The sequence below is a fragment of the Gracilinanus agilis genome, chromosome 3 (assembly GCF_016433145.1).
Source record: "Gracilinanus agilis isolate LMUSP501 chromosome 3, AgileGrace, whole genome shotgun sequence".
NCBI lineage: Eukaryota > Metazoa > Chordata > Mammalia > Didelphimorphia > Didelphidae > Gracilinanus > Gracilinanus agilis.
This window is the reverse complement of record NC_058132.1, coordinates 96,591,408-96,606,376: the sequence shown is the minus strand read 5'-3', so window position 1 is coordinate 96,606,376 and position 14,969 is coordinate 96,591,408. Positions and strand designations below refer to the sequence as shown.

Below are 14,969 nucleotides of genomic sequence, written 5' to 3'. Positions count from 1 at the left end.
TGACTCACCGAGTCCTCCTACTTGGCACTAAGTCTCTTTTATTTTCCCTGGGCTTTCATCCCCCTCACTGAGTACCCTGTATCCTCTGTAAGCTGTCACCTTTCCCCTTCTTAATTAGTCCTATCCCTGGCTAAACTCTCCATCCCCTCAGGAGTCATAGATGTAGAGCCAAAAGGGACCTGAGAGGGTTATTTAGCCATCACACCTCATTTTGCAGATGAGGAGACAATCCAGAGACAGGTAATTAGCCTAGGGTCATACTGGAAGGAAGTGGTAGAGCTGAGATTTGAACCCAGGTCATCAGTATTCTTCCCACTGCATCATGCCACTCCACCAAGCCTCCTAGTTCTCCTCACGGAGCCCTCACTCTCGTTTGGTGATTCTTCATCCCCATTCTTTCCCCTCTGCCCTTCCTGAGCCTCCATTCCCTTCTCTGAGTCCTTTCTCCCCTCACTGAGACTTCCTCTCTATCCCTGAAACCACAGATCCTCTCCGAGTCTCCATCCCCTGCCCTAAGTGCTCCATCAGAACCTTCAGCTCAGTGGATCCTCCTCACTAAACGATCATCATCATCATCACTAGCAGCCTTATGCCGGGGGAAAGCAGGAGAAAGGGAGGGAAGCATCAATTGGGCAGATCCCAGAGAACCCACCAAGACTCACTGCAATAAATGAAAGAAACACGAGTCCTCTGCTTTGTGCTAGAAACAATCAGAGCTGGACAGGCTCAGAGAAGGGAGCTGGGTGGGGAAAGCTTTTTAGATTAAGTGGGCCTTGAATTGGGCCTTGAAAGCTTTTTATTCTAAGAATAAAAATTTGTTCTACATTTTTATTGGCCTTGAAAGCCCAATTTAAAAAAAAAAAAAAAAGCCCTACTTGAAAGTAGGATTTGGAGAATTGGAAACTGGAAAAATTGGAAATGTTCTAGGCAAGGAGAATGATGGAACCAAAGGACAGAGGGAGGAAGAAATGGGCTGTGTTCTAGAGAGTCTGAAGTTCCCAGGACCTTGGGTCCATGGAGGGGAGAAAAAATAGAAAGTGAGGGTAAGTCAGACCCTAGAAAGCCTTTAATTCGAGGATGAGGAGGTTGGACTCGGTCCTCTGGGGTTTGGGGGAATTAGAGAGTGTTCTGGAGAAGGGGAAAGCATTGGGCACTGAATGGTCTGATCATCTCTTCTCATTCCTGGCTTTTCCAGGAATTCTGTGCGCCTGGTGATCCGAAAGGTCCAGTATGCCCCGGAGCGGCCTGGCCCGCAGCCCACGGCCGAGACCACTCGTCAGTTTCTGATGTCTGACAAGCCCTTGCACTTGGAGGCCTCTCTGGACAAGGAGGTAAGGGTGATGGGCCCTCTGCGTTTCAAGAGCTAGGGTGGGGAGGGCAGCCTTGAGGACACAGCCAGGACTTTCCCATGATTCTCCAGAGATTCGAACTCAAGACTGAAAGAAGATTTTCGTGGGCACAAACTATCTGAAGCTTTGTTGCATAGAAAGAGGATGAGATGTGGTTTGTTTGGGCCCGGGAAAACACTACTAGGATCATTTGAGGGTTGGACGGGGATCGGGAGAGAATGTCAACTCCTCAAGGGTAGGAATTACTTTATTCTGTGTATCTCTAGGGCAGTGATGGGCAACCTTTTGAACTTGGTATGTCAAAATTTGCCAAAAAATCGAGCATAACTCAGGTGGTGTGTCACTTCGAGAAAAAAGCCATCATTTCATGATATTTCTAGTTTAAATAACAAAAATGTATAATAGTAATACATAATTATATTTAATAAACCAAAATAGGTAAGTTAATATAGGTAGAATTGTCATCTATAGTGCATAGAGTGTCTACACTACCCTATGGCAAATGTTTCATCCTTGGCATGTGGCCCCACACTTCTCTGTATGCCGCTGCATGTGGCTGCATGTCATTGAAAATGGGAGTCACAGGTTTGCCATCACTGCTCTAGGGCCTAGAATAGGAGCAATAAAAGCTTGTTGAATGATTGATTGATTGACTGAGATCAATATAAAAGGAAAAACCTCCCAACGTGAGAGTCAGGCAAAGTAGAATAGGCTGCCCATTGCTGGAGGCCTTTAGGTGGAGGGAGGATGACCATTGGCTAAGGAGGTTAAAGAGGAGTGCCTTACGCTCAGGTTGCAGATGGACAAGTCTTAGATTCTCTGCTTTGTGTGTGTGATCTTGCTCCCTTACCCTTCCCTCTTCGTGCCCCTGCATGTTACGAGTGAATAAAGGCAACACATTCTCCAGACTCTCCTGAGATTGGGTTTTGTTCAGGATAATCCAGTGCTGAAAGGGGGACTGAATCTTTTCTCATAGCCACGTTACTGTGTAGTTATTTTTTAGTTGTATCTGACTCTTCATAATCCCATTTGGGATTTGGGGGATTTTCTTGGCAAGGATACTGGAGAGGTTTGCCTTTTTCCTTTCTGAGTTCATTTTATAGATGAGGAAACTGAGGCCAACAGGGTTTGGACCTAGGTGTCAGGAAGACCTGAGTTCCAATCTGGATCTAGACATTTAACTGCTGTCTGCCTCACTTTCCTTATCTTAAATGGGGATAATAAGCGCATCTTGCCCCAGTGTGGTCATGAGGATCAAATGAGATAACATTTGTAAAGTGCTTTGCCAACCTTAAAATGCTATATAAATGCTTTTGTTAGTGTTGCTATTAATATTGTCAGGGAAAGAAATGATCCCAATTCTTTTTTTTTCAATTTAATTAATTAGTTAATTAAATTAGAATAGTTTTCCATGCTTCCATGATTCATGTTTTTTCCCTCCCCACTTCTGGAGCTGACAAGCAATTCTACTGGGTTTTACACATGTCATGGTTCAAAACCTATTTGCATATTATTAATATTTGCAATAGAGTGAGTTGATCTCAATTTTTTTTTAAACCCTTACCTTCCGCCTTGGAATCAATACTGTGTATTGGTTCCAAGGCAAAAGAATGGTAAGGGCTAGGCAGTGGGGGTCAAGTGACTTGCCCAGGGTCACACAGCCAGGAAGTGTCTGAAGTCAGATTTGAACTCAGGACCTCCCATTTCTGGGCCTGGCTCTCCATCCACTGAGCTACCCAACTGCCCCCCAATCCCAATTCTTGATGGCTTTTGTACTACCCAGAGCCCCTCAGTAGGTGTCTGGTGGCTTTGGGGAGTTAGGGAACTCCTGAGAATATGGAGTCACTCTAGGCATTCCTTTTAGAGATGGGATGTCTAGGAATGAAGGGCGTCAGAGTCCTGCTCTCCATTCTAGGTGGGTGGGACATTGACAGCCTGGAGAGGATCTAGCAGGAGGGCTATCCTCTGTCCCTTTCTCATACACTCCTGACATATATATTTTTTTAAACCTTTATCTTCTGTCTTAGAATCAATGCTAGGTATTGGTTCCAAGGCAGAAGAGTGGTAAGGGCTGGGCATCTGGGGATAAGTGGCTTGCCCAGGGTCACACAGCTAGAAAGTATTTGAGGCCAGATTTGAACTCAGGACTTCCTGTCTCTAGTACTGGCTTTCCACTGAGCCCCATAGTGGCCCCAAACTCCTGACATATCGAAATCATGATGAAAGGTGGTTCTCCTTTCTGCCTGGGACAGTTTTGTTGATTGAAAGAGGCAGAAATGACAACTACAGCCCCACAAAGGAAAAGCATTCATCAGAGTTCAGGTATGTGGGCAGAGGCTCAAATGACATCATATTTGTAAATTGATAAATGCTAGTTTCCTTCCCCTGCCTGACTCCAATGGACTCCTCCATCCTTTTCTCTGACTTCTCCCTTCTCCCAGATCTACTACCATGGGGAACCGATCAGTGTTAATGTCCACGTCACCAACAATACCAACAAAACAGTGAAGAAGATAAAAATTTCAGGTACCTGGGGAAGAGGGCTAGTGGGGGTGAGATCTGCCTGGGAGGGCTTGGTGGACTAAGCAGGGAGAACTCAGCCTTCCTCATCCTCTTCCTGAAGCTGGACCTGGTTAAAGATTCTCCGGAGGAGCCTTGCAGGCAGCTGCTTGTTCTCTGGTCCAGGGGGAGGCATTCATGTGGGCTGATAACACGGACTGCTTACCTTTGAGGGGGTGCGAACCACACAGTTTTAGTAGGGTGGGCTGACCTCAGGCAGGGGAAACAAGAGGGAGTCATGGGGTGCTTCTGGGCATTTGTAGGGTTGTTGCAATAGCACAGTTGCCCTGAGTCTCTTCTGTGGGGGCTGCCTTGGGTAGGCTCCCTCTGGGGCCCCAGGATTTCCCTTTGGTAAGACGTGTTTTCTTTCTACCCATAGTACGCCAGTATGCAGACATCTGCCTGTTCAACACGGCACAGTACAAATGCCCTGTGGCTGTGGAGGAGGCTGAGTAAGTTGGCTCTCTTGAACCTGAGATGGGTAGGAATCATTTTGGTTCCTGGGGCGGGTTGTCGGTGGCCTGGATCAGATCAGGGAGTTCAGAAAACCAGGGATAAGCACAAACTCTCCCAACACTTATGCACGAATGCAGACCAGATAATAAAAGCTAGTTCATAATCCTCATGCCATAGATAACTTTTTAAAAAGCCAAAAAATTCCTTAACTAACCAGTGGCTAATAACAGATAATACAATATGCAGTAGATAAATTTTGGAAGCAAATAATCCAAGTGAGTGAATAGTGAAAGCTTCCTCCTAGCAGATAATTCAATATTTCAGATAATTTTAAAAATACATAATGCAAAACAATTATTTTTCCTTTGGTTTAGCCCTCCAAGTTCATTAGCAGAGGGTGTCACCTGGGGTGACAATTCTCTCCCCTCCAGTGCAGATTGGTGACTCACCTGCTATTTATAGACTTCATGAGTTGCCTAGGACATTTCCAGATTTAAATGATTTGCCCAGGGCTCTGCAGGCAGTGTGTGTCATACTTGAACTCAGGACTCTCAGACTTCCTAAACCCGCTCTATATCTTGAGCTATGATGCTTCTTAGTGGGAAAATAGCTAGATGATTTTTTTTAAAAAAGCAGTTAATCTAAGAAAAGCAAAGGATTTTTGAAAAAGTGGTTAATGGAAAAGGGTGGAGATAATTTTTAAAACCCTGAGTAGATAATACCAAAGAGTGAATGATAAAAAACGTGGATCATATTATATTACAATACCAGCAGATGACTTTTTGGAAAAGCAAGTAATACAAAACAATACATAACCTTCCAGGTACTAGATCCCCTAATTTCTTTCACTTGTGACAGCAGACTTCCTTCCCTGCCTAGTGGGGCCCAGCCAGGGAATGCTGGGCATCTTGGTTCCATAATCATCACTGAAGTGATGGGAGGTCAGGGAAAGGCCAGCTTGGTACTATGGAAAGGACTCATGCCCTGATTCAGGAGGACCTAGGGCAGTGATGGGCAACCTTTTGAGCTTGGTGTGTTAAAATTTGCCAAAAAAACGAGCAAAACTCGGGTGGTGTTTCACTTCGAGAAAAAAATCCCATCATTTCACGATATTTATAGTTTTCATAACAAAAATGTGTAATTGTAATATATAACTGTATTTAATAAACCAAAATTGGTAAATTAATATAGGTAGAATCGTCATCTATAGTGCACAGAGTGTCTACGCTACACTACAGCAAATGTTTCATCCTCGGCATGCAGCCCCATACTTCTCTGTATGCAATCGCATGTCACGTGTCAGTGTTGACACACGTGTCATAGGTTTGCCATCACTGACCTAGGGTCAAAGTTCCAACTCTGCTGTCTAATGCTTTTGTGACTTTATCCCTCAGTTTCTTTATCTGTAAAATAGAGGAGGTTGGATTAGATGGCCATTGAGGTCTCTTCCTACTCTGATTCTATCAATCAATCATTTCTTTAAAGTAATTCAATTGAAAACATTTATTAGGTGCAGCTAGGTGGCTCAGTGGATAGAGATCCAGACCAAGAGACAGGAGTTCTTAAGTTCAAATCTGATCTCAGTCACTTCCTAGTTGTGTGACCCTAGTAAGCCATTTCACCTCAGTTGCCTAGCCTTTACTGCTCTTTTGCTTTGCTATCAATACTTATTATTGATTGTAAGACAGAAAGTAAGGGGGTGTGAGAGAGGGGAGAGAGAGAGACAGAAGGAGAAAGAGAGGAGAGACAGAGAGGGGAGAGGGGAGAGAGAGAGGGAGAGGGAGAAGTGAGGGCCGAGGGACAGACAGACATAGACACAGACATAGTCAGGGGGAGACAGGAGACTTACCTGTCTATCTGCTTGGGCCATGGGAGGGAGGAAATAGTCCTTCATGTTATCCCTCTGTTCTCTCCAGTGATATGGTGGCCCCAAGTTCAACATTCTGCAAAGTCTACACCCTTACCCCATTCTTGGCCAACAACCGTGAGAAACGAGGCCTAGCCCTGGATGGCAAGCTGAAGCATGAAGACACCAACTTGGCTTCCAGTACCCTGTGAGGATACCCCTGATTTCCCCTGTCCCCCTTAGCTGCCCATTCCCCAGGCTTTTCTGGACCCATGACTCCCATTTCCTCTCCCTGGCCTTGGCTGGTTGTTTACTGCTCTCCCCAGACCTGCAAGCCCAACTTCCTTTAAGTATCCTTAGAGACAAAACCTTGGATTATGCTTCCCCCCTCCCAACTCCCCTTCAAACCTCAACCAAAAAAAACAACCCTTTTCTGGTGTCAAAAGAAAGAGACAGACATGAGGACCACTTTAGGCAGCAAGGTGCCACAGTAGATAATAGAGCACAGGACATGGAATTAGGAAACTGAGTTCAAATCCTGCCTCAGACCCTACCTATCTGACCCTGTCTGCCTCAGTTTCCTCATCTATAAAATGGGGATAATACTAGTAATGACCTCCTATGATTGTCGAGAGGATCAAATGAGATAACACATGTGAAATGCTTTGAAAACCTTAAAGCAAACTCCATAGATGCTGCTGCTGCAGGATGTTGTAGGAGGTCACTTCTTTGATGTGAGTTAGACTAGATAGACTCTGAGATACTTCAGTTTTTCCCAAGATTTACCTAGTGAGTTAGTTCTTAGCAGAATGGGGCTTTGCCCCCAGGCTCAGGTCTCCTTCCATAATATCCTGTTCCTTGCATGGTCACAAATAGCCGTTGTTGCTTCCTACTCCATAGTCTTCCTTCCCCTACCTCTTGTCTTTATGACTTGTTTTTTTTCCCCAAACACTGCAGGTTGAGGGATGGCACAAATAAGGAGATCTTAGGAATCATCGTGTCCTACAAAGTCAAAGTGAAGCTGGTTGTTTCCCGAGGAGGGTAAGTGGCCCTACCCTTCCTTCTACCCCATTCCCCTCTCCCTGCATCTTTCATTTCCCATCACAAAAACAAGTTCTTAGTTCCCTTGGAGGCATCATCCTCAAGCTGGGGGCTTCCTGGGCAGGGTGGAGGAGGGAGGATAGCCTCAGCTATGGTCCATTCCACAAATGCTTCCCTTGGCCCTCCTCAATTGGGTCCTCATCTGGGATATGTGGGAGGTAGTATGTTAGCTCAAGGCTGGGTTCACCTGGGGAGAGTGAAAGGGGTGTGGGGTCTTCCTCTGCCATCTCTTCTTTCCTCCCTTGTCTTGCCTCCTTCCTATTCCTCTCTCCCTCTTTTCCTCCCATTTTCCTTCATCTTCTAATCCCTACTCTATCTCTTTCCTCCATCTTTCTTCTACCTCTTTTTCCTTCTCCCTGCAATAATATTCCTCTCCTTTCTTTTCTTCCTTCATGTCCACCCCCCCTTCCTATTCCTTCCATCTTCCTTCTTCAGATCCTCTTGTCTGCTTCCCCCATTTCCTTTCTCTTCCTTCTTTTCTTCTTCCTGCTTTTTCCCTATTGGCTCTGCTGCTGCTTTTTCTTTCCTCTTCTCCCTTCCCTCTTTTCCTTTCTACTTTTGTTTTGTCCTTGACTCCTTCCTCTTCCCTCCTTTCTAGCCTCCTGACCTTTCTCCATCTTTTTCCTATGTCCTTCCTCTTCCTCCACTTTCTTCTTCACGTTCCTCTTCCTCCATCTCAGACCTCATGGAACCTTTCTCTGCTCGGGGCATGAAGTTTACCAAGTGAGTGATATGGCCTTGGGTCCTGTTCTCAGAGGCTAGGACAGTGTCAGGCGGGAGGGACCCCAAACCTAAAGTCAAGAGACACTCTTCCATTCAGATGTAAGCTAGGTCCATCCTGCTCCCCTCTGAGCTTGTCCTTCCTTAGACTATTAGAGCTGGGAGGTACCTTAGGACACAGAATGCCAGCGATGGGAGAGATTTAGAATTCAAATTTTGGAAAGGACCTTAGATCAGAGAATATCAGAGCTGGGAAGGACCTTAGAATAGAAACTATTGAGGATGCTAAAAGAAAAACTATCCTTTTGAACTTTTTAAAACTTTATTGAAGGAAAAAGCAACCGGAGTTTCCTCCAGCTGAAGTTAACTACCTCTCTAAACTTTGAATCAAGTTCGATTCAAAGTTCCTCTTAGGCACAGGATTGGTCCTTATATAGACCAATCCCGTGCCTGGAAGTAGGGGGGCAGTGGTCTCGCCCTAGTACGGGATTGGTCCATTCAACACCAATCCCATGCCAGGAGATGGGGGCGTGGTCTCCTTTCCCCTCCGCATGGGATTGGTCCATTCAGGACCAATCCTATGCCAGGAAGCTAGGGGGAGGGATCCCTGCGGCAAGTTGGGGGATGCAATTCCCTGGGTCCACAACACTATAGCTATCAGATCTAGAAGGTCCTAGAACACAAGTCAGAGCTGGAAGGGATCTTAGAACACAGAAGGTGTTCTCACACAGAAGGTGTTCTCAGGAAGAGACCTCAGACCATTGACTATCGGATCTGGGAGGCACCTTAGTCATCATCTAGTCTAACCACCTCATTTTATAGCTTGTAGGTAAAATGACACGTCCAAGGACACATTGGGAGTCATTGTTAGATTCAAGAATCCAAAGAGTCTAGGATTGATAATTTCCTTATCAATATCATGATTCCATATGTAATCTAGAGAGCTTAGTGGCCCAGGATGGTCTCAACTCCCTCATTTATCCCCACTGGGAGCTACAGATATTGCATGAATGACTTGGTTGGTCTCTCCCACTCTGAACTCTGCCTTCTTCCTTTGCCTCCTCTGATCTGCGCCAGCCTGTTGGGAGATCTCGCATCCAGGTAACTCAACTCCTTATAACCCAGTTGCCCCTGAGCTCAGCCAGGCCCCTTTTCCCTCAGTGGCAAGACCCCCAAGGGCCATTATTGGACCTTGGATGTCTTGTGTTATTCCTCAGAGGTCTATGTAGACCTGTGGTCAAAGTCAGGTCAGTTAATGGCCCAGCTTACAGAAGAAGTCAGGGATAGAGCCTTTGCTCATGCCTTCATAGCCCAGGTTCCTTTCTAATAATAGACTAAATAATAGATAATAGATTAAATAATAGATAATAGACTTTCAATTTGATCATGCTTCCTATCTGTCCTTTGAAGCCCAGCTCAAATGCTACCTCTTCTGTAAGCTTTCTTGGATATCCCTGGCTGAAAATGATCGATTGATGCTGCCTTTAGTTTTTAAGCTATAATCATATCCTAATACATTTTCTCCATCTCAAACTAGTTCTTAAAACAACAACAAAAAATCACTTGACATTGCACATAGTTTTATATATCTATGTTTCTCTTCCTTTGAGGAGGGCAGCATGTTCCATTTTCTATATTCTAACCAAGATTGGTCATGGCATTTAATTTGAGATCCATTGCCTTTTTATTGTTGTTTTCATTGTATATTTTGTTTTCTTGAGTCTGTTTTCCTAATTCTGGATCAGTTCATGTAAGTCTTCCCATGCTCTTCTGAATTCCTCATATTGTTTCTAAGGATGGAAAAATACCCCATTACATTCAAGATCACAGTTTGATTGATTATTTCCCAATCAGTGGCATCCATTCTATTTTCATTTTATTGCTACTGTTAAAGTTAGTCACTGATCAAACATTTATTAAATGCTTGCTGTTTGCTAGGCTCTGTGCCAAGTGCTGGCAATGCAAAATGATAGCTAGCATGCATATAGTACTTTATAAATATAGTCTCATTAGTATAAAAAGGAAAGCAGCCATTGCCCTCAAGAAGTTTGCATTCCAATGAGGAGATGTTAGCTTATTAATTAGGTATTTACAAGATACAGAATAGGGAGAAGACAAATTTAGAAGGATTAGAGTGCTAACATAGCAACTGGGAAGACAGAGAGAGGCTGCATGGAGCATGTGGTATCTGAGCCGAGTCTTATAGGGAAACAAGGATTCTAAAAGGCAACTAATAGTTTTGATTCTGAGATAGAATGGAATGGCTTTAAAAAAAGAAGGATGAGAATTAAATAAAAGCTGTTAGGTATGGCAATTAAAAGATAATTGGCAAAAAAAAAGCAAAAAAAAAAAGATAATTGGCAATTTAAAAAGAAAGTAGTTTCAGTTAAATAATTCTAACCTTTAGAGCAGGGGTTGGCAACGTATGGCTCTTGAGCCATATCTGGCTCTTTTTAGGGCCAGATATGGCTCTTTCTGCAGGAGCCATAAAGTCAATTTTTTTTTCAGGCACTGTTACAGGAGCGGCACTGTGAGCTCTGTACGGCTCTCACAAAATTACATTTTAAAAAATGTGGCGTTTATGGCTCTCATGGCCAAAAAGGTTGCTGACCCCTGCTCTAGAGGGTTTAGAAGAAAGTGAGAAGAAAAGTAGAAGCATTGAGTGAAGCTGGCTTTTTCGAGGAGGTTAGCTAAGGAGAGGAGAAATATAGGAAGATAACTGGCAGGGAGAAGGTAGAATCTAGTGAGAGTCTGGAAGAATGGCTCTTAGTCTTATAGTTGTTACAGTTGCCTATATATCTTAGACTTTTATTTGATAAAGTTGATGTGAATGTTTTTATCTCACTTCTATTTATATATTATAATTCATAATAATAAATATTAATAATGTTATAATTAATAATATGAACAAATAATAAATAAATGCAGTTACAATTGCATTTATTTTGTTTTGCAAGAGCATTTTATGTCTATATAATCAAAATGGTCTAATTTTGTTTTTTTGTGATCTCTCCTGTTTTTTGTTTGGTTATGAATTCTCTCTTCTATCCTACATTTGAAAGATACTTTCTTCTTGTTCCAGATTTGAATTCAGGTCTTTTCGATTCTGGGCATGGTGCTCTATCTCCTATGCTACCTAGCTGCCGCTAAAATAATATAATCCTATTTGTAAAGTTCATTTTCCATTTGGAAACTTGTGACATGTAGCACAAGATGATTGTTCCCTGCCAAAATGATTTCTAGTTTTCTCAGAATGCTTGTTAAATAGAGAATCCTGTGCCTAGTAGATTAGAGTTTTGGAATACTATGTTTAATTACTTCTAAGTAATGGATTACTTAGGTTTTTTTTTTCTATCATCTACTTTTTAACTTTTTATTTTATTTTATTTTTATTTTTAAACCCTTACCTTCTGTCTTGGAGCCAATACTGTGTATTGGCTCATAGGCAGAAGAGTGGTAAGGGTGGGCAATGGAGGTCAAGTGACTTGCCCAGGGTCACACAGCTGGGAAGTGTCTGAGGCCAGATTTGAACCTAGGACCTCCTGTCTCTAGGCCTGGCTCTCAATCCACTGAGCTACCCACTGCCCCCTACTTTTTAACTTTTTAAATCAGTACCAGATAGTTTTTGTAGTATAGTTTGAAATCTGGTAACTCTTCTTTCATTCTTACTTTTTTTCATTATTTCCCTTGTAATTGTGGGCATTTTTTTACTCAAATGCATTTTGTTATAATTTGTCTAATATTATAAAAGAACCTTTTGGCAGTTGGGTTAGTGTGGCATTAAATTTGTAAATTAATTTAAGTGAAATAGTTTTTTTTAAAACACTTTTCCATCTGTCTTGGAATCAATACTGTATATGGCTCCAAGGCAGAATAGTGTTAAGGATTAGGCAATAGAGGTTAAGTGATTTGTTCAGGGTCACACAACTGGAAAGTATCTGATGCCAAATTTGAACCCAGGACCTTCCATCTCTAGGTCTGGCTCTCAATACACAGAGTCATCTAGCTACCTGCTAATAGTATCTTTATTTTTATCATATTGGCATAGTTCAATCATAAACAATGATCATCTCTCCAGTTATTAAAGTCTTTCTTTATTCTCTTTAATTAAATTAAAATTTAATTTTATTAATTGAATTATTGTAATTTATTGTATATAATAATTATAAATTATTAATTAAATTAAATTTAACAGTTTTCATAACATTTTGTTTGATCTTCTTTTCTTTACATTTATTTTCCTTTCTTTCTTATCATAGTTATTTATGTACTTATCTCCCATTCCCCCTGCCTGCAACTTGATTATAAACCCATTGAGATCAGAATCCATAATATATGTGTCTTTGTATCCATAACCCTAATTATAAGATCTTGTATAAATAGAAGCCTCATAAATTTTGGTTGAATAATTATGTATGATTGTGTCCACATGTGTGTAGCCCTTTATATTAATTTTTTTTTTCTCCATGATCTCATTTGTTTTCCATAGCTGTTCTGGAAAGGAGATAGGGAAGGGATTATTTTCCCCATTTTCAGAGGAAGAAATCAAGGACCAGGCCAAGGAGTGGGTTGGGGAGGGGAAGAAATTGCTTTCCCCAAGTTATACTGCAAGGCAGAACCAGGGCTGGCCCTTGGAACCAAGCTGTCCGACTCCCAGCTGATTTCTTAATGCTGAACACAGAACTGCTCCCTCCCATCTCCTATTCCTCCATCTCAGAGGCCCATCTCCTTGGGGCCTGCAGGAGGGCTAGGCCAGGAGAGCTTATGGGACCCGAGCTCACCTCGTCTCTCCATCTATTTCAGTGATGTGGCTGTTGAACTGCCCTTCACCTTAATGCACCCGAAGCCCAGGGAGGAGCCCGTGCGCCGAGAAGGTGAGTGTGTTTGTGGGAGTCTGGATGGGTCGGGGCCATAGCCACTGAGCAGAATTATAAGAGTAATAACTTCCCCTTCTATAGTGCTTCGGATTTCCGAAGTGCTTTGTTCACGATAACCCTATGAAGTGCAGAGGGTACAATTGTTCCCATTTTACAGATAAAGAAGCTTGAGGCTCACAGTGGTTAAGTGATTTGCCCGTGGTCACATGGCTAAGAAGTGGCAGAACCAATATTCTATTTTCCACTCCAGCACCTCTGGCTTATTATTAGTGGGAAGGGTCATCAAGATGGGGATTTCTCCTGCTTCCTTTTTGAGGGTCAAACTAGGAATTACTTTGCTTCCATCTTTCTTGTCCATTTTTGACCCACAATCAGATTAAAGTTGGGAGTGAAGATTATAGAAAATGGCAGTAGGCAGATCATTATACCTGGAAGGTACTTTAGAATGTAGAATATTAGAACTAGAAGGGAATTTTTAGAACTATAGAAGAAATATATAGAATTTATAGAACTATAGAAGAAACATATAGAAAAAACAGAACTGGGAAAAACTTTTCAACGTAGACCTTAAAATGTCAGTGTAAGAGGGAACCTTAGAGATGAGAGGGGTAAACTGAGGACCAGAAAAATACAAGCGCTTGTGTGACAAGAATACAAATGACTACTAAAGGAGAGAGAGGAAAATAAATATAGAAGAGAGAGGTGTAGGTAAAATGTTATAAAAATTTTTGTTGAGGAGGATAAAGGAAGACTTCATTAACCAGAGAGATATTTATTGTTTATGGTTAAGCCATGCCAACATGATACAAATAAAGATACTGCCCAGATTAATTTATAGAAGTCATATAGTGAACCAGAACTAGAATTTGGATCTCCTGACTCTCATGAGGTGCATTGATAGCAGCAGACTCTTTTTACTCCCCTGCCTTTCCCTCCCAATTTCAAAGGACCATAGATTTTTAATTGGAAGGTACCTTAGAAGTCATCTAGCTCAGCTTCCTCCTCCCCTTTAATGAGGAAGAAACTGAGCCCAAGTGAAGAGGCTTGCTGAAGAGAATACCTATAGTGAAAGGCAGAGCTAAGATTTGAAGCAAGGTTCTTTTACCTCCACATCGGGACGACTTTTTCCTATTCCATTCTGGGTTCTTAGAACTGAGTTTAGCATAGACCCACTTGGAAGGAAGGGCTGAGTACAGTGACTTCTGGATATCCACCCCTTGGGATTCCCAGTGCTTTCAGGGACCATATTGAGGATGGGCTTTTTCCATTTCCTCACTCTTGCTAATTCTTCAGTCTTATGCTGGGTTTAGCCTTGGGGGTGAAACATTGCACCCCCTAGAAGAGTTAGGCTGGAAGGGACTTAAAACAACTAGACCAGGAGTTTTTCCCCCCCTTTTTTTTTGCACCATGGACCCCTTAGGAAATCAGTGAAGGAAGACTCTGGTTTTTTTAAAGTAATTGAAGGGAATACTAATTTTCAGGCAGAGATTAGTGAAAATAAAGATACTGTTTTTTTCCCCCCACCCCAAGTTCACAGACTCACCGAAATCCCTCCAGAGACCCCTTAGCCGTCCAGGGATTTCAGGTTAAGAACCTCCTGGGCTAGACCAGTGTCCTTTCCTTCATTTTGTGGGAGGGAACTAAATCTAAACTAAAACTAAAGAGGGAAAACGACTTAACCCAAGGTCTTACAGCTAGTAAGCAGGAGCATCACAACTTGAACGCAGGCCTTCTCCCTTCAAGTCCAGTGTTCTTTTCACTAAACTGTGCTATATATAGACAAGCTATAGACTAGTTCATGCTTAGTTCCACCACCCTCCCTTCCTGTTTCTTCAGTGTGTTGGCAACCATTGCTGTGACTTGGTCAGCCAACCATTCATGTGTAAACTCACTAACCCCATGTCCTAACTCCCTGTGTTTAGTTCCAGAGAATGAAGCGCCCATAGATACCAATCTCATAGAGCTTGATACAAAGTAAGCTAAATCCTGACTGTGGATGTTTGGGCGGGAGGGGGTGTGTGTGTGTGTGTGTGTGTGTGTGTGTGTGTGTGTGTGTGTGTG

The 14,969-nt window shown here is 42.6% G+C and overlaps 1 protein-coding gene across 7 annotated transcripts in view; it reads left to right on the top strand.

Moving 5' to 3' along the window:
* The first annotated feature begins 214 nt into the window (after positions 1 to 214).
* Positions 215 to 14,969, top strand: part of LOC123240510 (beta-arrestin-1) — a 21,884-nt gene continuing 7,129 nt past the window's right edge. For 3 of the 7 annotated variants that reach the window (XM_044668151.1, XM_044668153.1, XM_044668152.1), the window contains exons 1-7: positions 215 to 1,331; positions 3,791 to 3,875; positions 4,288 to 4,360; positions 6,281 to 6,418; positions 7,168 to 7,251; positions 9,109 to 9,132; positions 12,835 to 12,905. In XM_044668151.1, coding sequence (XP_044524086.1) covers positions 1,287 to 1,331; positions 3,791 to 3,875; positions 4,288 to 4,360; positions 6,281 to 6,418; positions 7,168 to 7,251; positions 9,109 to 9,132; positions 12,835 to 12,905 — 520 coding nt within the window. In that variant the 5' untranslated portion in view covers positions 215 to 1,286. Of the gene's footprint in view, positions 1,332 to 3,790; positions 3,876 to 4,287; positions 4,361 to 6,280; positions 6,419 to 7,167; positions 7,252 to 9,108; positions 9,133 to 12,834; positions 12,906 to 14,467; positions 14,494 to 14,830; positions 14,883 to 14,969 lie in introns of all 7 variants that reach the window. The other 4 variants (XM_044668147.1, XM_044668146.1, XM_044668150.1 and 1 more) reach the window with 3 other exon arrangements.